Consider the following 26,362-nt stretch of genomic DNA (forward strand, 5'->3'; position numbering starts at 1 on the left):
TTCTGGTCAGAAGGGTGAGGCAGAGCATGGTCCCTGCTCTCCCCTGGCTCAGAAATAGAAGAGAAGACAGCAGCTAGGAACACTGGCACTCATGGGCTGTTTGCTCTCTCACCACTTGTGAGGCTTTGGAGGGGAAAATTGCAAGGAGGGATCATGAGGGAGGATCTTCTGAGGGAGGGAGCTCTGGGGAGCATGGCTGCTGCTTGTACTCAGCACCCACTCCCTGGGGAAGGGGTCACACTCTCCAGCCTGGTGTCCTCACTGCTTCCAGCCTTGCTTTAAATAAGGCAACCAAAGGAAAACACGTTTGTGGTGCTAATGTAGAAACTCTCATCCCACGCAGCAACAATTTTGCTTGAATCTTATTTTCTCCCTCCCTTACCTTTGCCTACACATGGCTCTCCTGTGGGCTGCAGAGGGACTGTGCAGTGGGAGCCAGCCTCAGCTGGCTGCTCTGCTCTGGTAGCGAAGATGATTTATAACATCAGCAAAGAAGGGAGGGTTTGTCCAGAAGGAGGAAGCTGGTGTGAGCAGAACTTGGTAAGCAATGTCACAGAGACTTGTTTCTGCAAACAGTAAATTACAGGCTAACACAGCTCTGTGTTTCACATGAATTTTATTGTGTTTTGGAGGAAATTGCATACAATCAATCAGGTCACTCCAACAGCAGGTAGCATGTTTCATGTGTGCAGTCTGGTCTTTTTCTTGTCAGCTACTCAGCATAATTCTTAGCAAGATTTTATGCTCTAAAGGGTAACTAAAACTATCAGCATCCAAGGGGACATCTCTTCCTATGGGGGTTAATGACATTTTTTTGAAAATTCCTAACTATCCTGAAATTAGGAAAAGGCATTATGTCTGTTTATAAAACTTCAATATCTCTGCATCATTTCCTAATAAAAGTATCTGAAAATATTCTCCGTAGACAAAATGTACTGCCAGTGTCAGAGAACATTTTCTTCAACACAGAGCTTTTTATTTGTTGTAATTTTTTGTCACACATCACCATTTCAAATCTTTTTATGAACAACAACTGAGTGGAAAAATTTTTATTCTGAAAAAAAAGATCTGGATTTGCAAGAGAAAAGAAATGCTAATGGATCTGCAATTGCTGTAACAAAGTACATTTAAAAAACAAACCCCGATGGCTGAAGATTAATCATCTGACAGTGAGGAAAGTAATGCTTAAGGAAGGAACACAGACATTGTGCCTGTGAGTGCCAGCTTCCATCTCCGTGTACCTCGCCTCACCTCTGTGCCATGGCACACGGCTCCCAGCCTTGTGCCAGCACAAGTTCCCTCCTGTTACACTGTGTTTCTGGGGGTTAAGATGGCTTTTAGATGAAAAATAATGGGCTGGGGAATTTTTAGGGGCAAATGAAACCCCCCTCTCTGGTTTAAAGTGTGGCACTGCCAGCAGAGTGAGGCCATGAGTGCTGCAGCGTGGAGGCAGGAAGGAGCAGTTGCAGAAGTGCTATAAATTGGAGTGGCTGCTGAAGACTTTCTCTAAAGTAATGGGCTTATTTTTTTACTTTTCTGCAACAATATTTAGCCAGTGTTTGGGTTTTTTTCTGATGTCAATGCAGGTACATATTTATTTGCCATAGATAGAACTGCACAGAGAAGCAAATATGTTTTTGGGGAGTCCTTTTGCCCACAACTATCTGCAATTTCCCCTCTAATTAAGATAAAAGCTTCCATTCCAAATTACCGCCTTGTCTGTTACAATCCTGGGACATCATCTGTACAATTAATTATAGTCAGTCCTAGCATTAAAACTAGGAATTGGAAAAAAAATCCTATAAAAACGAAAGAAAGAGTCCATATTTCAATCATTAAAAAACAAAAGGAATCAAGGCTTTCCTTGATTTTGGATAGTCCGTAAATGTCTTGAGATAGTACCTGAAAGAAAATAAGCAAGACAGTGAACCTGCATACATAGAGGGAAACTGCACAGTTTCAATACAGATCAGCTGAGGAACCTTAAAACTGCTCCAAGCTGCCTTTCTTTGTTACCTCAGTGTGTAACTCTGCAAAAGAGCAGCTCCAAAACTGTTTACACCCAGTTATTTCATTAACTGATAATACTGCTAAGATTCTAACAGGCCTAAAGTAGAAATTTTAGGAATTCAGAGCATATCTATTCCAAAGGACTGCAGAGGTTGCAAGGGAAACCTTTAGGAAAGGCTCAGGTTTGCAAGGCTCAGTAAGGAGAGGCTTTAGCAGGGTGGAAGCAGTGATGCAGCTCAGGTCACATCCCATGACTGTCAGGCCAGGGGCACCAGCTCACTGCCTGCCTTACACAAATAACCCAATACACCTCCTGTACATGGCTTTAGATTTCAGTTTTATCCCAAATCCTGGCTCTGGTCCTCCCTGGCATTTTGCAAACTGCATTCCAAGGGGGAGTAGCAGCATATGGCAAGGAACAGTTTGATACCTGTGATGGTGATAAGCACGTGGACCAATGCAGCAAAGAGTGAAAAAGGCAAAGGCGAAGGCGGGTAGGGACCAGGTTGCAATGGCAAAACCAAACCATTCCACGATTTCTCCAAAGTAGTTGGCTCCAGAAACGTAGGTGAACAGTCCTCCTGCAGCAACAGACCAAATATTTAACTTTTACAGTCATCTCCTGCACATGGAAGGTTCTTTCACATAAAGCCAGCAGCAGAATATGTATCCTTTCTTATTCAGCCCATAGCAGCAACCTAAATGCACTTCCCTGAAGCCAGTGGAGCCATGCCAAAGGGGGATCTTGCTTGAAATTCTTGTATAAATACAAGAATCAAGGGGGATTCTGACTCAGATGTTTCCAGCACTTTCACAATAATTTCTTTTCATTTGGAAAATAACTTAAGAAAGACCATTATTAGATTAAAATTATAATAATTACCATTAGTCTGTTCTTTTTATGCCCTAAAAATATTTCACAACTTCACTCTCTATGGGAATGCAAAATCTGGATCTCAGATTTTCACAACATTTACAAGAGGCCAGTAAATATTGGAGGTGAGAAACTCTAGGAGATACATATCACCATCCATAGCAAGCCAGCAGAAGGAGTCAGTACCAAGCCCAAGAAATTTTTGGATTCCTATCCACGTTGCTCTACAGAGCTAGACATTTCCTGGAAAGGCAGTTCAACACCTTGGTGTTATTATTTTCCCCTAAAGTTTACACTTTGAATCCGCCTTTTGCACAGTAAGGAGATCCACTACTACTTCTTTCTGGGTGTGGAGAAGACTGTTTCCTTCTTTGCAGCTGCCTTTTGCAAAGTTAAAATCCTCTTCCTGTGTCCACTTCAATCTTCTCAGAATTACCAGCCAATTTGCTAAAATCTCTCCTCACAGTCCATGTTTTCCAGATACTCTTGCTGCTTTCCTTGGAGTGTCTGCAGCAAGCTCTCAGCAGTCCCTGCAGCCTGGGGGGCACCTGAACCAAATACCTGTGCAAGAGCAGCTTCTCTGCCATTATTGTCACTCTCCTGTGAATTCAGTCAGAAAACATTATTTCTTCTGCTGCCCTACTTCCTTGAAGGAAGAGAGGACAGGAATATACCTTGAGGAATCTTGTAAGTGACTTCCCCGGGTTTCCTCAGCTGGCGCAGCAGGAGATCACTGTGAATGTTGATTCCCATTCCCAGCAGAAATAAGAGGATGCCTAAGAAACCAACAAGAAATGGATTAGAAAGGCAGCTCTGTCTAGATATCCCTGCTCAAGCTCATGGGTGAGGTTTGTCTTTGCAGCAGACAGACAGGGGTCATAATGTGAGGTGGGTGGATTCTTTTTCAAGTCAAAAGATGCTACCAAGAAGGCTACTGAACAGGACAAGGTGACTGGTGACACCAGAGCACTTTCAGCTGAACTTCCAGGTGACCATAGTCCCCATTTATTGATTACTCATGGGGGGACACAAAGTACCCCGTGGCCACCACAGCTGATGACAGCCAGCCACAGGTGTGCACATTTCTGCAGAGTAAGCACTGAGCTGTAGGCAAGTACCAAACCCCTCATTTTACTGCTGAGGAAAGGGGAGCACAGGGACACAAAGTTATCCAGCACAGCACTGGAACTGGGAAAGGAGCCTACATCTCAGCACATCTCGTTCACTGCCAGTGAGGCTGCCTGGACAGAGCTTTGGGCATGGATGGAAAGCAGGTACTTGCTGAAGGATGCTGACATTATCTGGCCAGAGTCATCCATTGACCAGATTCCATTTAACTGAAAAATCAGAGGCATTTGATTGAGAAAGTCTGCAGGTGACATGCCCTTCACTTTGTGACATGCTGGACACTGAGAAAATCAGCTCTGACAATGATGGGAAAGCAAGAAAAGAAATAGTGTGTGCACTACAATGTATACATGAAAGACTGAATGCTGATAAAACCTCAGCATTTCCAGTAGCAACAGAAAGTTGGCAAGAGTCTGTAGCAGAAGAATATACTGGTTTTTTTCCTTAGTGTTTCAAGTACTGCTAATGCTGATTTTATTTTTTCTTTTCTTTTTTTTTAACATTAAATTTGTATTTTATTTATCATGAAAATGAAGTTATATGGTGTTTTCTTTGTTGGATGTGTGAGAGCTTACTAAACAATGTCCAGAATTTTTAGTAGGTGATGCTGTCTGAAAAGACTGGTCTTGCATCCATGGTCTGAAGTGGTACAGAGAGTACCTTGGTTAGTTTGTACTTGTCATATCCAAAATGTTTCCTCAGACCTCCATGTTAATCCTCATTTCTATGTTTACATTTAAAACCACTCTCTGTGCAGTACCAAATCTGTAATGCCATCTAACTACTCCTGTTCAGTTATTCTTTGAGGGATTTTACAGGGTGAAATGTAGCGAGGCTGTTAAGTTACGGAATATAAAGGAATCGTATTAATATACAACCAGACTGTGCATGATCTCTAATCTTCCCTTGTGCCTTACATGAGAAAAAAAGAGCTCTTTGTCCCTAAAGCCTCATTCATGCTGGGGTTTTGCCCTGCTTTTCTCTCTCACTCGGAATAGCTGCATGGAGCACAAAGCTCCCTGGCTGGGCAGAGAAAGCCACAGCTTGCCCTCGCACACAGCCGCTGCTGGCTGCACACTTCTGGCTGAGCAAGGGCACAGCCCATGCGCCTGCACCAGAGACTGCATCTCCATGGCCCACAGCAGCAGGAGGCTCTGAGTGGTGTCAGTAAAACAAGGCTCATGATTTGAGACTAACACATAACATGATATACCTTCAAAGGTGGCTGCCTAGCTGAAAAAAAAAAAAAAAGTTACTGCACATTTACTTGTTTTATCTGAGCCAGCAAGCAGGTGTTATGCTGATTTCCATCACAACAGGTTTGATTCACATGTTCCTGAAGATTAGGACAAAATTCAAAATGCTTACAAATTGCTTGGAGATTAGATCTTGGGAATCCTGCAGCTGTAATTACCTGATGTAAATCTGATGTCGGTGCACCAATCGTTTGGGTATTCAGCGCAGTAAATCAGGTAGTACCCCTGGAGGAAGCCATTATAGATACAGAATAACATGCCAAAGAAAAGCAATTGCAGTGGGAAAGGTCTGCCTCTAGTGAAGAAAGGGTAAATAAATGTCCTAAGGTAGATAAGAAAAAAAAGTCAGCACATTGCTCATGATAACATTGTATTTGCAATTTCTCTGCTGTAGGGAAAAAAAATTGAACAAAGCACAAAGTAGAAAATAGGTCAATAAAGACAAAAAAATTGAAAATAACTGCAACAATATAAGATCAGCAATTTATTTGGAACATGAAATCCTACAGATACACATCTTTTTCTGGTCCTTCAGGACTGCACCCGAGGTGGGAAGTTAGAAAGCTCATCCAGATTCACTGATGCTTTGAGAATGTCTCTGTACCTTTCTCTATGCTTGTTGCTGAAAATGAGGAATTTGTGCCCACAAACTGCATTTTCATTTCAAGACTCGATTTAATGCTCCAGTGGGCCAAGGGAAGATTGGATGCTGCGGAGGGACACGGGGACATGGTGTTCAGACATCACTGATGTCTGTGAAGGGCAGCACCACCTGCAATACTGATTCTCCAAATAAGGATTACTGTGCCACGAGCATCGAGCATCGGGAGGAGCTTTGTTATGCAGAAGACATTCCTGATCCCTGAGGGCTTTAACCCATGGTGGCAGATGGGCTTGAAGGCAGTGTTGAGACCCCTCTGGCTCTCCCAGCCCTGCAGTACACAGCCCAAGATGTAACCTCCTGTCCCAGCCTCTCCCACTTCACTCAGAAGGAGACCCCCATGCATCTCTAACACACAACAGCTCTGTCCTGCTCTGCTTGGACACTGATGTAGGGGCAGAGCACTGGTTTTCCCTGCCTGGGGAGCTGCTTTACCTCCAGTCCCTGCCTCCACTCTGTGCTTTCAAGCTTTTGTTTAAAATAAGAAGAGCTACAGCCATAAGTTTAATATGCTAGACACCAAGATTTCTTAGACAACACCTGTGCTCACAGTAGCATTAACATCTATGTGAGCAAATAACTGATGCTTGTATAATTTTAATTTATATATATGTTTGCTTCAGGTAGTTGTATCCCCCTTGACCCTTCGGGCAATCCATATCATCCCTGGGAGAGTGAAACAAAGAAGTTATATTCATTTTGAGTAAGTGTTTTCTTACCTGGCAAATTAAGTTCTGTAAGTGGAAAAATCTACACTCTGAATTTCTTTCTTTTGCCCTCTTGGGCTTTGGATGCTGCTCATTATACCAGTGTATAAGCATTGCTGATAAGTAATTCACATCCCATGTTGCAAGTGTCAATTTAAGCAAGCTGAGGCATAAAATCTCATAATATAAATCTAGATTAACTCATACTATGCCTGGAAATGAGTAAGCAGAGTACAAGCAGCAGCATGCTAATGTATTCACTGCTTTCCAAAGCAAGGCAGATTTCCAGCAATTAAGGCAGCTGTGATGCAGAAGTGCTAAATATTTTTAAAGAAAGAAAAACGTAAGAGGTATGGAAAATATTCTTCAGATAGTGGTATCACATTTATCATATTTATTACAGAATGGGAAGGAATGCTCTTTTGAGTAATGTTACCAATAATTGCTGGCTTTGCCCTTTGGGAATGTGCTGCTGGAGTTATGAGTAATCAAGGCCAGCTTTAGCATTCTGATCTGCTGTTGAAGTCATATCGACAAATTCGACCTGAACAGTTACAAGAAAAAGTGTGAAAATTGCAAATGTGGGCTTGAAGACAGCAAATGGCATAGAAGAAGGAATGATGCAAACCACACAAAATTATTTAGGAGGTGAATTTATACAGCAGATTCAAGTAGGACTGGCAGTGCTTTATCCTTTGCCAAAACCAGTCAGGTTTAAGAGTCTCTGAGTTTTTACAATGATGCAAACAGGAGTTTCTCAGGTCCCAGAAAAACTGATTGTTTCCGTGCTGCTTCCTGGTGCTGCTATTGCTGTAGAGGTTATAGGCCCTTGAAGGTGGCTTATCCTGCAGTAACAGGAGGCCACCAACCCCTCTGCCAGGGAGTGCACACAGGACAGAAAGAATCTGCATGCAAAATAAAAGTACAATGGCAGGAGAGCCAGGAGGCACCAGCTTTGTTTAGTTGTTGAGGTAGTAAAATCCTGGCATCACTGTAATCCTGCCTCATAGCAGTTTGGACAACCCAAGTCAGGATTTCATCCAAGAATCTTTGTTGTGGAACAAATTCTCCAAGGAAATCTCTGTGGGTCTGTTAATCCAGAGGCCAGATTCAATTCTCTGCATGAGATTGTACTACATGGCTAGTTTAGGGTGCACAAACTATTCCTGATGAGATTTGAAAAAGCAACAGAGATAAAGCAGGGACATTTAGTAGTTTTAAATATTCCATGGAAGAGTCTGCATCTCTGCTGGAACTATTTTGCAGTGTGAAAACCAATAGGGGCCTGAAGACCACCATTTTAGAATAACAGAACAAATCTGGCCTTTTGGTTTTAGTCCAATGACAAATTTGACCTTTTGGTGCAGTATTGATGACTAATTCATTACTCCTTTATTATCTTTACCAGCCAAAGGCACTATATCTGACTAAACCATTGCCAACAGCTTCTTTTTAAATGAATGAATAATGCATTATTCATTTTCTTCCCCGTAATTTATTTTCCAAAAGAACAGGTTTTGAAGAGAAAATAATTTGACATTGCATCAAATTTCATCTTAGAGGTATTAGTCCACATTCTTGAAAACTCTGGAGAGACTCGCCTAAACCAAGGGAAAGTACAGGTTTGCTCTTCTTTCCACAGAAGGTGGGAATCTTTTCACAAATGTGGGCCTAGATGCAGTATTTCAGACAGTAACGGCTCATTTATCACTCTGGAAGCTCAAGGTGTTTCACACCTGGGGCAACTGGGTCAAGGGTGCCAGGAACGGAGGACACGTGGTTCCCTCCAGGCCTGTGGACCACCAGCCTTGTGCTGTCTCTGCCCATCTGTGCCTCTGGGCAGACAGAGGCATGGATGGCCCTCCTTCTTCTGGGTCTAACCAGGATGAACAAAGGCCTAGGAAGCAGAAAGATTGCAAGGTGGGCAGGGCTGATGTGGTGCCTTTCTCCTTGAAAGCAGGCACTGGCCATAACCCAGCTTTGTCCTACTCATGCTGGGGCACGGTCTGAATGCCCTGGCCCATCCCTTGTGACCCTGGCCAGCTTCCAGAAGAGAGCTACGGACTTCTCCTGACCAGGAATGCTCTGAGTCCTTGCAGGGATTTTCTGGGTGGCAGGGCCTGCCCTGAATGCCTGGTGAAGATGAACCAATGTGCCAAACGGCGCCTGAGAAACACTTCCCATGGTCTGGGCTCCACCTGCTCTGGCTCCTTGCTTGTCCTACCCTGACCTACAAAAAGTGGGGAGGGCTGGTGGCTCAGGTCAGGGAGGGCAGCCAAGCCCTCCCATGAGGGTGATGCCTTCAGGGAGCTCCCAGCTCATGCATACACTGAGCTGAGCCTGGAAAACAGACAGGCGGATGCTGTGCAGCTGCTGCAGGGCTCATGCAGTAGGTGAGACACCCTGCTCCAAATGAGGGCCCGTGTTGCAACCCCTTTCTCACTCCCTAAAAACTCCTTGCTGAGGTCTTGTCTGCAGTTCTCACCACTCTACTGGTACCTTCTCAGACAAAGACCTCTCTAAGTAGAGGACAGCTCTCTAGGCTCTGCTGCACCTCCTTCCTTATGGGGTTGTTTTCAATTTCTAATTTGTACAAATACCTGTACCTCAGGTGATAACAAAAACCTTGTGATTTTTGTTACACTAACCACCAGTCAGATGTGAAAGGATTGGCCTGCTATCAAACCATGGAGTTACTTTCCATCTTTCTTGTGCACAGATTGACAAGATTGGTGTCCAAACCTGAGGAGATTACACAGACCAGTTCTCTTTGCACCAACTATTAACACCATAGTTGTCACTGGAATCACATTACTAGAGAGTTGCTGGCACCCTTAGCATACCTGACCACTTGGACAAAGGCTCAGGTCGTTCACAAACATGATGGACTTCTATTTGGGGTGGCTGTGGTGCCTTACACAAAGCCTCTAATTATTCTGGAGAGTTATGGATGCCAAATTAGATGTCCTAAAGACATCTGCTGCTGATTAGTCTGCACATACTTTCTGAGCCCCATTCTGTAGGTTATTTGTAGGTTAAATGCACTCTGAGGTAATTTTAAACTTTTACTGGTTTTGAGTTGTGTTACACACAACTCAAATATCTCACTGGATATTTATAGGAGAAATCTGTCAAGTCCACATCAGGACACAATCTGGCACCTAATTTTCCTGTGGCCAATTAAAAATTTTCAGTTATCCCAGACTGGGTTAAAACAAATGTGATGGGTAAATGTTCAGTTCCAAGCAGCAGGCTAATTTGCTCTTTAAAGGGAAAGTAAAAGAAAATACTCCAAAATACTTTCAAAAGCGAAATTAAACATTTTAACCCTCCTTCATCATGATATCTACAGATGTCCCAGCATCACAATGCAGGTAGAAACTCCTCACCTGTTGTATTCCTCTCCTCAAACATCCTACCCTGAGATGCTTTACCCTTCCCTTCCCCACTTACTCTGCAACAGACTGAGAACATCATCAGCCAGGAATATTTAGAGGAAAAGCAGGTTGTTAGCAGCTACTTGTACTGTTCAGGGTGGACCATGTCCCTTTTGTTAGGGTCTGCACAGTGGGACATACTCTGCCACAGAGTTGGGAACAAAATCTGGGCTGCACACAGGGGACACACCAGCAATGTCAGCAGGCAGGAACCATGCACTGCCCATCCAGCCTCTGCCACTGCAGGGGCAGGACAGACAGCACACCTCATCTCCTGTACTGCAGCTGTGTCTCATCTCCTGGTGCAAGGAAGCTGCAAATTCAGGAGCTGAGCTCTTTTTCTGGAGCTGATGCCCAGCCAGAGCTGCCTGAGGAGCCCACCAGTGCAAGAGCTGTGAGTGCCACTGGGTGATCCCAGCTGCAGGGCACATCTCCTGACTGGGGCAGGGATGTTCCTCATCCCTGCATCACTGGGACAATGTGAAACCATCAGGTAACTGTAATCACTTCCTGGACTGTGGCCCAGTTTGGAAGCTCGTCTTAAATCATTGAACAGAGTCGGTGAGGGGAGCAAGAGAATTACCTTTTTATTTTAATCATGCAGATTTATCTATCTAGTGATGACAAAAACAAAGTTGGAATGAACTCTCTTTTCCAATACAGCAATATTTTTCCATATGCAATAACCTACTTCCATGTTCCTCCAAAGACCTTTGGACAAATGTTGATGGCTATAATTTAAGGAATAAGAAAGACAGATATATGATTTAAAATCTTATAATCAATTGTATAAAACAATACTAAACCTGCCATATCAGGTTAATTTCTGAGGAGTCTATCTAAAAAAAATTGGGTCAATCTACTATCCTTGGGATATTTGTGGTTCATTTCCAAGATAAATCCCACCTGAAGCCTGTTATTGGAGGGACAGTCTTTCTTTGTGGTCTCTTAGTGCCAGATCCAGGGCTGATGAAGACTTCTGGCAGGAGCAGACTCATCTTTCTTGGGCAAGAGATAAAGGCACACAACTGATCAAAGGATGGGAGAAGGACTGAGGAAACCCTGAGACACATGGCACCATAGCAGGGTTTCAAGGTGTTCTTGAGAAGCAAGGCAATGGGAAAGAGAAAGTCTGGGCAGCACTGATTTAATGCAAAGCCATCAGAAATGCAGTGGGAAAATGAGAAGAGACTTGTAAGTGACTGCCATACTGAACCCTGGGGGCTGCTGAACTTGTACTGAAGACTTATAAGAATAAACTTATTTCAGACGAGAAATAACACACAATACTAGAAAATAATTTATTTGGGAGAGCTGAATAGCTGTGACCAACAGTCGTCCTGATACTGAAAGGAAGTTAGGTTGAATGCAACGAGATTTCTATTAAATGTAATATAGAAAAAAACACTGAAGTAAAGAGCTGGGTAGGACTGGGAGAGGGAGGATAATCAGAAATTACAGACAAAGGCAGATTCTTTAATAAAGAGAAGACAAATATTTGGAATTAATATTAATTCTTATGTTTCAGGGTATAGATTATATTCCATTGAAGCGAGGCAGAAGGTAGCAGCTGCTGAGGACAATTGGCCATCATTTACTGCATTTTGTTTTGAATGATCTGACTCTGGCTTCTGCCAAGACAGAGTGCTGACTGTGAAGGAACCTCTACTCTAATCCAGCATGATACCTTCAGGGTTTCATAATGTCTCATGACTCATCTAACATTTTCTACAAACTGAACATCTCAAAGATGATAAACTCCTTAGAATAGATTAGCAGTTGCTTAACACCAGCATTTTTGAGTAAAGCTCCAGAGTGGTACTTGCTGTGCCAGGAAGGCTGACACCATGGATGACAGCACTTGCAGAACAGTCAAAGGAACCATGCACTTGACTTGTGGCCACAGAGCTAAAAAGAGATTTCAGGTTGAAACCTTGGCGACAGGTCAGGAAAGCATAGTTTCTTACAGCTGCCTTTGAATCAAGGGAGGTTATAGGAAAAAAATATTTTCAAAAGCATGTGTATCTGATGGAAAAGGCTAAAAAATGGTGCTTCTGTATCACTGTCAATCATTGAAGGAAAAAAACCCAACATGATGCATTTAATCTTAAGGAGTCTGTGCTATGTAATACTCAGTTCCAACATTATAAACACCTGAACTAGTCATTGTGACCAGCTAGAACTAGTCAGTAATGCCTCATTGATTGATATAAATTGTTAGCATGCTGTCCATTTAAGTAAGTGCCATGCAAAGTAAGAAGCATAAGTACAGTTTATAGGTAAAGCTTAGTCCTCTTCACATTGCATACAGATATTATTAGATGTGCTATATTTAATGAAATATAAGTGGTTGGAAAACAAATTAGGAAAAAGGAAAGGAATAAGAACTTTAAAAGGGTATTTGGTTTTAATTAGTAGAAAATAATTGTGTAGGCTTGACTCCAAGGCAAAAATTTTTCCTTTTCTAAATTCACTGCAACAGTGGCCAGGTTTCAAAAGTGTTTTGCAATTTTGTTTATAAATTACTTCATTACTCCTCTTGGTTTTCTTCCATTATTTCTGAAAATGTCACTAGAAAATCTGGTGTCTCCCAGTGACTACCAGCATCCAGACAGAACCAACAAAGGAGAATTCTTTTGGTAAAAAGGCATTTGATAATGAAAAGCATCGTGCTGGTTTTGCAGATATAGGATCAAAACACTGTAGTTCAGTAATTATGCATTTTCTAAAGGGGCACCAAGAACAGAACTGCTGGGTTTGGTGCACTATCAAGCTGCCTCTGCAAGTCACAATCCATCAGCAAATCACACTCAGTATACATTTATACCAGGATATTTGTTTCTTAAATGGTTCTGACTTGGTTTAAATACCAAATAGGTTTGAAATATTCTTAATTTAAAATATTATTTTATTTTCATTTGCTATTATCCAGCCACTTATGTTTTTCATTTTTGTTTGTATTGTGGAAAGGAGATCAGAATGAGAGCTGAACTAAACAAAGGGAAGAATGGATTAACTGCCCTTAAGCAAAAGCAACTGAAACAAGAGCCAGATGAACCAGATATTAATATATTTCTCACCATCCCTTCTCAAATTTGGCATATTCATCAGAAAGATGGGGATTTTTAAAAAAAGTACTTTTCTCTTTCATAGCCAAAGGTGAAGTGGAGCTAATAGAGCAAAGGGAATATGTCCCCTGTAGAGATCCCTGCTGAAATCAGTACCATCCCCTACAAACTCACAGTTTGTCCTCAGACACCACACAGCCAGGTCAGGGGAGTGCAGGATGTGCAGCCTGGGCAGTAACACCTGTAAGAGCCTCTTTGACTCAGAGCCCTGTGTATTTGTAACAACAGAGGACAGGACTCACTTCCATATGTGACTTAGGTAACCCTATTTTCATGAAGTAGGTTTATTGAGTGAAGGAATTGACATAAATTGGATATACCATAAGAGAGGGCTGGTAGGAGCAGACAATGTCCTGTGTCTTGTCCTTAGATTTTTTACACTGTCTCACATGTTACTTATAAAAGTAACTTGGAGTTTCCTGGTTTAGAGGATGTCAAGTGGCTACAAAACTGATTGAAAGATTATATCAAGGAATAGTTCCCAATTGTTTACTATCAAACTAGAAAGATCTTTTGAGGGAGGTTCTGCAAAAGACCCTTCTGGTACTACTCAGTTTTTTCATTAATATTATGCCTCTGGGGGAAAAAATATTTGCAATGTTTGTGGCTGACAAAGCTTTGAGAGATGCTGAGCACACCAAGAATGAAGACCAGAGTTTAGAATAGTCTTGAAATACTTGTCTGATAATTTTAAAACTGTTTATTTAATTCAATAAAGACAATGGCAAAATACTACACTTAACTAAGACCAAATGTAAAAGACAAACTGAAAAATGGGCTCGATAGGAGAGGGCATGCTGGTAGATGGCAAACTGGGCATGAGCAAATGATGTCAGGCTATTTTGAAAAAGGCAAATGTTAAAATGTGTTGTTGGAGATACCTGAGGTAATCTTTCCCCTTTGCATGGAGCTAGTAGGAGCTTAAATGATACTCTGTCCAGCTCTCTATAAAAGACAAAGTGGAAGCAGCCCAAAGACAAACAGCTGTGGTCTAGGAAGTGTGATGTGAGGAAAGACTGAAGGACTCAGGGCTGTTTAAAATAACTAAGAGAAAACCAGTCATAAAATCTGCATCATAACAATTGGCAACTGTATAAAAAGCTCCTGCAAAGAAGAAAAGAGTCAAGCATTCTCCTCGTCTACTGGGAGCACAGTAAGAAGCAACAGGCCTGAACAGGTGTATAGAAAATGCAGCTTAGATATTAGGGAAAGACATTGGAAGAGGCATTGGAACATACTAGGAAACTCAATAAGCAGCAATTGTTAAGGACAGACTAGACAAATGCCCATCAGGAATGAGAAGAAAACTTGAAGACTGTATGTGGCCAGGAACTGCCTGGGAGTGGGAACATAGTGTTATTTTAGTCAGAGAGAGGTTCTGATGGACTCAGCACCAGGCCAGCTATCACAGTTGAAACCCTAATTAAACTTGGTCCAGATTTGTGCTTTCATGGGGATTAGAGGACAGGACAACTTGTATGGGGATTAAAGTTCAACTTGACTAGATGGATTGTGGTGATGACAAATGTGCAGATCTCACAGTGCTTCATGATTACCTCCACTGCTTGATAGTATCTAAAGGGCAACAGTACTTAGAGGTTATGAGAATATTTGTTGTTTTATCTAAACAATAGTGTGTCAAAACCTTAGCCAGCCAAAGGTATCTCCCTCTTTTCTTCTTCAGAAATAATCACTTGATATTTATGAAAACAGATCACTTTGTTCCTATTGCTAAACTGTGGGAGTCTGCCAAAAGTGCAAAATACATGCCAGAGTAACTTAATCAGACACTATGCTGTGCACTTCAAAAAGTTCCCCACTCCACTGGAGCAGAGTTCTAAGAGTTCACAGAGGCTGAGATCGTGAGCAGAACAGAAGGATGTGTCTACATAAAAACTGGCACAGGATGTGTCTACATAAAAATCCAAGGATGCACAGATCTGTGCTCTTACAACTGTACTTATCAGATCAGGTGTCATTATTTTCCATAAATTGCCCCTGTGGGCCGGAGAAATGACCAAAGGAAGACAGACAATTGATAATCTATCCTTTTTCAACATTAAATCTTGGTCAGATTATATTCAGACAACATACTGAACCTCTATGATCTCATGGCAGTCATGGCAGTATATACGCATAGAGAGGAGCAAAATTTGAAGTGGCCAGGTCAGATCCTGAGTTTGTGCTTACATTAAAATAATCAGAGGACTTAGAAGCCTTTTTTTTTCCCTAAAGAAAAACTGCCATGGGCTGATTCTGAGTCACAATCGTCTGTTTCCTGGCAAAATATGTCAAAAGATTTCCTGACAATGAAAGCTGCTGAGTGAATCACTCAGCATAATGTCAGCATCATCTCTTGATACCTGGATATTGCCCTCTCACATCATGACCTTTTCCTTCCCATTTCTTCTCACTCCTGCCCCACTACTGCCCTAGCTGTTGTTGACAACTCTCCTACTTGTCCCTTCCTGTGCTCTTTCAGCTGACATTTCTGTCTCTTCCCACCTTGTAGCCCTGACTGTAAACCTCACAGTGGTTTTTATTTCTCTGCATTCAAGACAGGTTGTATTTTTCCTAATCCATGTTGCCAGAACTCCAGCTAGGAGACTAGTTTTTCTCTGTTGATAATCCCAGCAGCCAGAAAAGCCTTGCTCTTTCCCTACAGTGCCAGCCTAGGGCGTACTTGGCTGGATTGCAGGCTCACATTCTGTGGTCCTGCTTGTAGCCTCATCTGAACCAGAGAAACAGACTCTAAAAATGTTAGCTGACGACCTTTATGTGTTTGAGCAGATACAAATGCACTTCTCAGACAACTCCGCCAAGTTTAAATTGCTTTCCCTAGGAAGAGTCAGAGACATGTCTCACTTTAGCAACCTTAATCTGGGCCAAGTTTTAAAATGTGAATGCTTTAATGATTCTTCTTTTTTTTTTTTTTTAAGGTTCTAAAGAGAAGCAAACAGGCAAAAAACCCTCAATGGCGTAATGCAAGTACTTTTCTTCCTCTCTGTCATTTCTCAACATTTCTTCCTCTCCTGTTCTCAGGAGCAGCAGAAGTTTAATAGAGGTCCATGCACTGTCCTACCCAGGTGTGTGACAGGAGTCACTGGAAGGTTTCCTTAGGACACACTGTCTGGAGGTATTTGCATATGCATCTCTATCAGGAGACCATGCTAGCATTACTATACTTCTTTGGGTAGCCCAGCTAACTTATTCAGAGCTCTCTGTAGCCTTCCTGCCCACCCTGAATGATGGCATGATTACCTAGATCAAGGTAGTAGGAAAGTCATCTTTGTAGGAAAGTCACCCAGCCCATCTTTACCAGTGTGCCAAAGAGCTGCAGGCCACCACCCTGCCTCAGGATCTGCTTCAGCAAAGTCCTGCCTGGGAACTGATCTGCTCCTTAGCATCTCCCCTAGCAAACCCTCTTTCCCTAGCAGACAGCACATCTCTTTGAAGACAGCTTTGGTAAGGTGACATTTTCCAGAGCCATTTCTGGGACGCAGTCTCCCAGCATGGGAGGTGCTGGATTAAGTTGAACTCTAGCACTGTTGTAAGGAAAATGGTATTTTATACCTGGCTAAAGCTGGCTGTGGGTGTTGCTACTGTATTACATGTTTTTAAAGAGTAGTTGGGAAAGAGGAGGTCAAAGCCAGCTTCCTTCAAACAGGACCTTTTTTCATTGTTGTTGAAGGTCACATTTGGATACACCTTCCTAGGAATGGTGAAACTTTCTGCCCATCCTTAGGTATCAATACAGTAGTAACTGGTGCTTCAAAAGTTCACAGTTAATGTAGAATTTAGCTGGTTCTTAAAATAAATTTGGACTTGTATAAAAATTAACTGTTTTTTCTTCTTATGAGTTGCCTTTTCTCATTTTCCTACATGGAATATTTTAACTAATATTTTACTTGGGTTGTTTGGGGTGGTTTTTTTTTTTGTTTGTTTGTTTGGGGGGTTTTTTGTTGTTGTTGGTGGTGGGGTTTTTGTTGTTGTTGTTGTTTTTGTTTTTTGTTTTTGTTGTTATTTTGTTTTGTTTGTTTGTTTTATAACAAAACAATCCCATTGCTATTGTTATAACAATGAGATGTTGCAAAAATCATTAGAATGTCAGCTGAGTGATCAGGAAAGAGGAACACAGCTCTTACATTTAAATGGGGTAGATGTATATGAATTTAATTATTTGACCAAATTCAGTAAGGATCACCCTACTGAACTGATCACCTGCCACATTTAAATCGACTTCTGGGCAGAGAAGAACACTTGCGAGATGTATAAATTAAGAATTGTCTCTTAATTTAAGTTTGAAAGTATTTCTTTATCATAACTCTTCTTGCCCAAAATTAATTTAGAAGGAGATACCAAGAATATAACTTACACCAAGGGAATGTGCAGTGTCTGGGATGGACACTGATTTATAATCATACTACTAGGAGGTTATTTCACGATTTTATTTTTCTAAATGGAGCTCCATAAAACTGGCAAATTCCTTAATTATACAAGATTTTGAGTACACAAAGGGGCTGTTTAAGTGTATCCTTTTGTCAAACAATATTTATTGGCTTAATACGAAAGTCCTACTTCCTCCTTAGTGGCTGCCTCTACTATGATAAGAAATTAAAAAAAATCAGATTTGTGGAAGGATCTGAAAAATCAGATTCTTGAAGGAGCAAGATCCATCACAAATTTCCCACTGGGCATATGGAGTGGACCTTAACACTTTTCTTTTGGTTTTTATTTCCTACTTAAAAGACTAGGAAATAAAAGAGTAGCCCAAATAAGGGAATACTACAGACATGTCATGATTAAAACAAACAATTTTCTTATTTGGTAAAAACATTACTATTTTCAAATAAAAAAACATTTACAGAAACTCTTGTATATATTTTTTTTTCTCTCTCTGTCTTAGTATAATCCTTTATAACTCTGCTTTTCTGATATCAACACCAGGAATGTGGTGATGCAAATCCAGATCTTTACCAGATCTTTGCCAGTCTTACCAAAGCCCAGTGGGGTTTGCAGCTCAGAATGTTATTGTCCTAAAGGATTTGAGCTCATAGGATAGCAAGTGCTTTAAGTTCCTCAGTGGGCTCAAACCTCACACAGGGGAGATCAGGGCAACCTTCCTGTGCCTTGGTGATGTCCTGGTGGCTGGGACTCAGGTGTCTGCCCTGGGACTGCAGTTTGGACAGTTCTCTGCAGAGCAGCTGCACTGACACCCACCAAGTCATTTTGTAATTAACAGCAGCAGCGAGGTCTCAGAGCAGGCATGAATACCCCTTAGTGCATTTAAAGCTGCCTGGTAATAACAAAGCAGCAAAAGTGAATTAGCATCTGATACAGAGATACTCCTAAGAGGCATGTTGTCTTGAAAAGAAGTGAAGAAAGATAAACTCTTTAGTTATCTCTGCAGAAAATCTTCCAAACCAAGAGACAAAAGGAAAAATCACATGGATATAATTTGGGCTGGGCAAAAACAATGGTAATGCCAGCCCACTTTCCATTGGGAAGAGAGTGTATAGATAGGATTATTTGTGCTAACTGTTAGGAAGGCAATCAGATAGTATTCTGAGAGCAGATTTATGAAGATATTTCATAATGCTAGAGAAGGCTGCAAGGAAGCAAACTCCACACCACTTCTAGGTACATAAGCATTTTACAATTCTGAGGCAAAGCATATGAAGAGATGCTTTTCTTGGCTATTAATACATTAATCTGAGGAACCTGGATAAAAATAGCAATGAATCCAGTATTTTCACAGAAGAGAAGAAATTATATATTAGCATTACTGTAATGCACTGGGATGCCTGGGGAGCAAGGAATACATAGAAGAGGCACAGCAAATGGCCAGCCTCTGTTAGGGGTATTGCTGACAGATCTAGAATTACTGCCAAGGCCAAACAGCAGGAGAGAGGATGCAAATGTGCTACTGTGTAGCTGGTGAAAGCCAAGAGGAATCTGATCAGGGTCTATTCCAAAGCATCAAGGTGAAGGAAAAGAGAACAGGATTTGTTACTTGTCAAATACCTGCAGATTTTGTATTGGGAGATTAATTATAGAGGTTGTAAGAGGTCAACAATAGAAATGTCTTCAGTTATTGACACTTACTAATGGTAACTTTCTAAGACCAAAAGATAAAGTAACTATTTCTGTGGGGGAAAAAAAAAAAAAATCTCTCGATTGGATCTATTTGACCTGGTGGTTATTATCTGGTCTGGTTATGTTCACTACTAGCAAGGAGAGTACCACTTAAATATATAAATATCATTCACACTTAATCTAATTTCTGTTTGTCCACTTTATGTTTCAAAAAACATAACTAAAACTCTGTATGAACTAATGCAGAATACCTCTAAAAATTATGAGCATATTAATTTATAAATTACTTACTCATTTGGAGCCTCCATCCTTCAGCATTTCTCTGGAGGCTTGAGCTGCTTTTCTTACTGACCACAAGTAGGTATTCCTACTTGAAAAAAGGGCCAGTCCAGGTGTGTCCAGGTAAACACAGCACCTGCCTGACCAGCCAGGCAGCACAGGCAGGCACTGCATTCTGCAGAGCAAGAGCCTTTTTCTTTCTTCCCCCCAGCTTAGTTCTAGAAAGAGGGAAACTGGCCAAAAGAAGTGTTAAAAACTTATGTGAGGATGTAGTTTTCAAATGCTCCTCATTTCCCATTCTCTTGCCACGAAATTCTGCATTTCCTGATCTCTTTAGAAATATATAAATTTGTAGAAAACCAACTACAGGCACACCAAATGGGTCACCTCCAAGCAGAGTCTGGAGTACAGCTGCATCTCAAAGAGCAGCCTTACTTACTGCCTCTCAGATTGACTTCAGTAATGAAAACAGCATTGCTTTTCATTTATTTGGTTTCTTAATATATTAACTGAATAAAATGGAAAACAAAGATTTGACTTGATTGAAAACAAAGTTGCAAGAGAAGAAAATATATAAGTAAATGTAATTCTAGGTGGTCTTTGAAACTGAAACGCCTCTTTAAATTGCTTGTGCCCCAGTTATTAAGGGCAGCACAGGAGGGGCAAATGCAGCACCCTGTCTTTTACACCTCTGCCTTCAGGATTATCTTCATAAATCAGTGTGACAAGGCCTTCCCTGCTGCTATTGTGCATGGTGGCATCTCCTCTGCTCCCTCACCACCCTATCTGCCTCACTGGCAAGAGAAATGCAGCATGAAGAATTATGTGGGATTGGATCACAAAGGTTTCCTCTCATTGCTGCATGTTGTGTTTCCCACCTTTGGTTTTGAAGCTGGACTGCAAAATGGAAGGGCAGCAAATGGGTTTCTCCTCGCCACCTGAGGGCTTCTGCTGGCATTCCCAGCACGGCCCCTCCAGCAGGAAAGGCTGTATTACAAACTGCATTTCAAAGTAAAATACTTGTAAGTCATTTATCACAAGAAGTGTTCCTGTACTTACATCTTACACCACTCATCATTTTCAGCTCATGACCAGCTTTCCACAGAGATTCCATATACAGATGGCAGGCTTGGCAGTCATTTCTTTTCTCACTTCTTCCTTTTCTCTACCTTCCCACCCCATCACTTTTGGAGGCCCCTGCAACCACAGAACCTACCCTGGGAAAGTGAAGATGCTATGTGCTTACTGGAAACAGACGTGAAAACTCAGAATTCGATTTTTTTTTTTTCAGATTCCAAATAATTCCTATTTTAAGAATGTTATCTTTAGGGCCAGAGAGCATCTGAACTTGACGAAATTCACGCCATGCTGTGCTAATAAAGTGCTCGTTGAGGCACAAAGAGCTGGCTAACTCGGGAGAGCAGCCAAAGAGGCCGGGGCTGGGATTCCTCCCTTCCTTGTCCTCTCCTCAGCAGCAGCAGCAGCAGCAGCAGCAGCTGCCTTCATCCCTCTTCATCCCTTCCTGAAAGCCACAAAGAGAGAGGCTGCTGCCTAGCGGTGGCAGACAAAGGCAGGGAGCACTCTGCTCTCACGGCTCCCCACGGGCCACTGGGCAAGGCAGGATGGAGGGGAGGTCTCCCGGCTCCATCCCCTCCCTCCCGAATCCTCCCAGACAGAAAGTCTCTGCTCTGGGCAGCCCTGGGGGAGGGCTGGCTCTCTGGCCAGCAGTCACCACCCGGGTGTCCATCTCCTTTCCCTGCCAGCAGTGGGCTGGATGGGGCACAGCCCCTGCCAGAGCTGCTCACAGGACTCCTGCAGGCCAGCAGAGAGGTTCTCTAAAGTCCTTGTCAATGAGGCACCACCAGCGTTAACCCAGCTTCCAGAACAGTATTAGGGTGGTCCCTTCAACACTCCAGCATATTCCTCAAGAATCTGATAATAAATACAAAATTACTACTGATTAAGCTGGCACAAATTCTAGACAAGCAGTGAATATGGATGTGGGCAGGACAGCATTTCTAAGCAATATGCCCATATAGAAAAGTTATTTAAAAATGAAGGAAACACAGTGATATAAATGAAAACCACTCCTAAGGAGCAATAGATTGTAACCTTGGTTACAATCCAGGTTACACCAGCTCCAGAGTGTTCTAAGTAGCCTGGAAACATAGGATGTCCCTCTATGACTCCAAACAGCAAAGTGCTCTCCCAGTCTGTAAACATCGGAGTAGGATGGCGGAACAGGAATCTCTAGGCATGCTACTACAACTCTGGCACTGTGTCATACATCACACACTGATGTCTTCATTTTAAAATGGATACAGGAAAAAAAGGAGAGGGGAAAAAAGCCACAGAAATTATCTGAGGACTGAGAGGGGAAAAAAAGTCTTGCATTGCGGGTCTGCTGTGGTTCAGTGATATTATAAATTTAATTTACGATACCTCAGTTGAAATAAAAAAAATTATTGTAGCTATTTGACAACATGTCCAAAAGCAGGACAAGTTAATTATGGTGGCTTAAACCTGTTCCTAAATTTATGGAAAGGTAATTTTATCCTGACCAACCTCATGTCGGATGAAGTATCATGTGTCTGCACTACTCTAACTCTGTGTCAGATCAGGAAATGTCTGTTCCCCTATATCTGGCATAAATCCACCACAAACCCATAAATTCAGCATAAATACAACATCATGTACTTCAGCATAAATACGGTCATGTGCTTCTATATTATCTGGATCAAACTGATGCTGACAGAGGACTTGACAGCTCTGTAACAAGTAAATTAAAACATGATCCAGTGCCGTGTAAGTGATATCATGGTAAGAGAATACTGAAGGACACTAGGGAGTGCTTTAAATTAGCACAGGGTGAATAGAAGGAGCAAGGCCCACTGGGAGAAAAATCAAGACCACTCAAATCTAAGCAATACATTTTAAACGTGTTTAAGTAAGGGTAAAAGAATTTAGAAGATAACACTACCAAAGAAAACACTGGATTTTTCCATTTTAAAAATTGTGCATTTTTCATTTTCAGGGGTTTTCAGACCAAGACTTGAAGTTACTCTGAAATATGTGCTTCAGTCTAAAAGGAGCTACTGGGGCAACACAGCTGGCTAGAACATAAAGGAAGGCAGAACAGCTAAGCACAGCAGTGCTTTGAAAGTCTGTGTTTCTCCATTATGGATTACAATGTCCTTTTGAGCACACCTTTGATGAAAACTTCCCTTCCTCATGTATGTTTGCTATAGTAGATGGGACAAGGCTAGGAATTATAAAAGCTCCCCTGTGGAGAGAAAGAAGTCACTAAATTATGCAATAATATGCAAAGAAAATGTTTCATACAAACACAGAGGAATGCTTAAGTGCAGATACCAGATGATCAGTAGTAAAAGTAGGAGTGGATTAACAAAATACCTTTATGATTAAGAGTGGAACACCTTTATTCATTTCAATATTTTAAAGTCAGAAAATGACGTAGGCTACACCCATTAGGTAAATGCAATTTTATTATTGATTGATTTAACATTTTACTTATTATCCTTGCAGTTAAGTTTAATCACAAAAGTACTTAAAACTGATGTTAGATTATTCCAAGTAAAGATAACAAAACTAAAAACAAAACAAAACCCAAAAAGTCAAATTAGATCCTGACTGTTATGTCAAATTACTGAACCTCTTTTCAAACACTGTATGGCAATGGAACTTTCTAATGCAGTGCCACCAGTACCCCTTGGTAATATGATTTATTCAGCATCGTTTTATAGGCAAACAGCCATGATATGCAAGTGCACATAATATGTAAGTGCACTCTTTCCACCCCTTTTTCAGTTCTGCAATAAGACAGCTTTCCCACCAGCATTGTCACCAGGATGTGGTGGCACTCAGCATGGAACAGGGAAGCCTAAATTCCCATGAGGTACTCCTTAGAAAATCCAGGAGCTGCAGGTGGGTTTAGACTGCAGCTGATTCTGGATGGCAAAACTTGTGAATGCCCAGAGGTCAGGGATGTCTCCTCCATCATTGTCGTTTTCCTCCAAGGACTGAGTAAATCCCATTCTTTTAGTTAAAGGCTTAATCCAGATTACAGTTATTGTGCCACTTACTGATTGCTAAGAATTTGACCCAACCCTCAGAGGGTCCAAGGACTAAAAAGTCTAGGTAGCTAAAAAGTCTGGAAAAGAAGAAAGCTGCAGAAATTCTGTTTAACTGTAAGATATGCTAAAGGCTAAAAAAGTCTCTGTAACAATAAATTATCCTATCTGCTAGAAATTGTAGATAACAATTAGCTGATTGTTAAAACTTTCATGCTATCAAGAAGGCTCTAATCATAAACATAACCATGTGGCCATAGATCATTCTACCAAGGATCCCTCAAAGAACCTGCCTGTCCTACAGTATTTCAGGCAAAACCCAGAAAAATTCCTATTTTGTGGTTTTGCTGTTTTTTACATTTAGCAGAGTATTAATATTTAAAACAACATTTCAAATATTAATTGATTGAGCAGAATGTCAGAATGGCTTGTGTGAGAAGGGGCTGCAGCCTGTGAGAATAATGTTGGAGTAACATGCTGTGTTAGAAAGAAAAGTTTTATACAGACTTGGTTAAGTGAGGGCTTTTACTTTTGCAAGAGAAGAAGGAAATTCCAGCGAGAAGATGAGAAGATCCCCGAACTGTCTGGGAAAGAAAATGTGTGAAAACACAGTGCTTTTGCCTAAGTCCAGCAATAAATTTGGAAAAGAAGCCACAGAGTCAATAGGTAGATATCTATCACTGGTAGGGTGATATTTCTTTCAGTCGTCTAGTGGTGTTCTTTGATAGTTGTGTTTCTCAAACAATCAGAAATTCTTGATAACAGAATACATTAAACTACATTCTGTATAACTACATATAATCAATACATATTGCTTTCTGGAAGCCAAATATGTTATGGGTGTGTCCTAGAGCTGACTCCTGCAGCAAAGGCAATGGGAGTGATAACAAACACACGTCTAAAATAGTGTTAGCAATGTAAACCATTCTCTGTTTAAAATTTCTCCAGAAAAGCCTTGAGTTTCTACCCCTAAACTATCTGTAGAGATACTGCAACTGGATTTTCAATATATTGATTTTGGTTGAGTAGCAAATAATAATTTCTGATCAAATATTACAATAATGTTTTCTATTTCTATGAAGCAAACAAAACAAAAAAAAAAGCAGATATAGGAATGGTGGTGGAAAATGGCAAATCAAATCAAGGTTTTGCCTCAGAAGTTACATTGCTCTTTACTACACAATGGCATAACATTTTCATATGCACTTGCCACTTGTGAATAAAAACTTTTTTTTTTTTTCCATAAACAGATAACCAAAATTCAACTTTCTCATGAAAGAACTCCACAGAAAATGGAAGTGGAGCAGAAGATGGATTCTGGTGATATTTTCCAGAACCAAGTTCCACTGACTGCAGAACTGGGTGACAGTTGTAGTAACTCTTCAAAGTTATCACCAACACTGGATAGAAACTCTACTATTTATTGAGCTCCTGATCAGTAAATACAGAATTAATTAGAGTTACAGCATTCGTTGACTCTGATAAGACCAGGTTTCGAAAAAGAAAATATATGAAAAGGAAAAAAACCAGCACACATTGGTACTTCGGTGGCAGAGCGGGGATGAGGAATTGAGCACAAAGAACCAGCTCAGGTGCCGTGGCTCTGCCCGTGCGCTCCCGGCGCTCCCTGGATTTGCTCTCGCCCGGCCTCGCGCGCATTCCCACGGCCGCGCTCGGCCGCCGCTGCTCCTGCCCGCTACACGCGCTTCCTATCTGCCTTTACATAATATTTGGATGAGTTTTATCCAAACCTTTGCTTCAACTTAGCGAAACCTTCTTTTTTTTTTTTTCTTTTATTTTTCTTTTTTTTTTTCCCTCCCCCTAAGAGGACAATTCAAAGCATCCATCCTCTCCCCTGCTTCAAGCATCCCCTGCTCCTTCCCCCGGCGGTCGGGCCGGGGCAGAGATGCCCACCCGGCCGGTCCCTGCGCTTGGAGCGGAGCCCGGGGCGCGGGTGTCCAGCCGGGCTCGGGCGGGAGCGATGCTGCGGCCAGGACCTGCCCCGGCTGCGCCCGCTCCCGCAGCTTCCCGTGGGTTGTTTTCCCGGGGCGAGGCGGCAGGGAGCCGCGCCCGGCGGCGGTACCTGTAGAAGTAGTGCCAGCAGAAGAGGCAGCAGAGGAGGCGGCAGCCGAGCGGCTCCAGGCGGGGCGGGCTGCGCAGCGCCAGCAGCAGCGCGGGCACCAGGAAGGAGGGCAGCTCCTGCAGGAACCAGGCGCAGCGCGCCGGCAGCCGGCCCCGCGGCCGGCACAGCCGCTCCTCGTGCTTCCCGTAGCGGGACGGCACCCGCAGGTGCAGCGAGAGCTGCAGCAGCGCCAGGGCGCCCAGCAGCGAGCTCAGCGCCAGCACCAGCCCGGGGAGGCACTGCATGCTCGGGGGCTGCGGGGGCAAACAGCCCTCGGCCAGCGCCAGCCCCGGCCTTATGAGAGCCGCGGCCGTCACCCCGCCCCGCCGCGCTGCCTGCCCGCGCCCGGGCTCGTCACAGGGCGCAGCCCCCCGTGCCGGAGCGGGCGAGGCGCCCGGAGGGGAGATGACCCTCTCCATGCCTCCCTCCCGGCCCTTCTAGAGGGGAGCTGTCCCACTCCATTCCTCCCTCCCGGCCCTGTCCGGCCCGTCCCGTCCAAAGGGGAGCTGTCCCACTCCCTCCCGTCCCATCTCGAGGGGAGCTGTCCCCCTCCATCCTTCTCTCCTGCCCCGT

At 42.5% G+C, this 26,362-nt stretch overlaps 1 protein-coding gene across 1 annotated transcript; it reads right to left on the bottom strand.

Moving 5' to 3' along the window:
* Positions 1-597: 597 nt before the first annotated feature.
* On the bottom strand, positions 598-26,102 carry SRD5A2 (steroid 5 alpha-reductase 2). Its single transcript, XM_064414732.1, has 5 exons — positions 25,751-26,102; positions 5,427-5,590; positions 3,559-3,660; positions 2,441-2,591; positions 598-1,902 (listed from the first exon to the last, which is right to left on the bottom strand). The coding sequence occupies exons 1-5, from the start codon at positions 26,032-26,034 to the stop codon at positions 1,836-1,838; spliced, it is 768 nt and encodes a 255-aa protein (XP_064270802.1). The 5' UTR covers positions 26,035-26,102; the 3' UTR covers positions 598-1,835.
* Positions 26,103-26,362: the final 260 nt, after the last annotated feature.

Source organism: Passer domesticus, chromosome 3 (genome assembly GCF_036417665.1).
Source record: "Passer domesticus isolate bPasDom1 chromosome 3, bPasDom1.hap1, whole genome shotgun sequence".
Lineage (NCBI taxonomy): Eukaryota > Metazoa > Chordata > Aves > Passeriformes > Passeridae > Passer > Passer domesticus.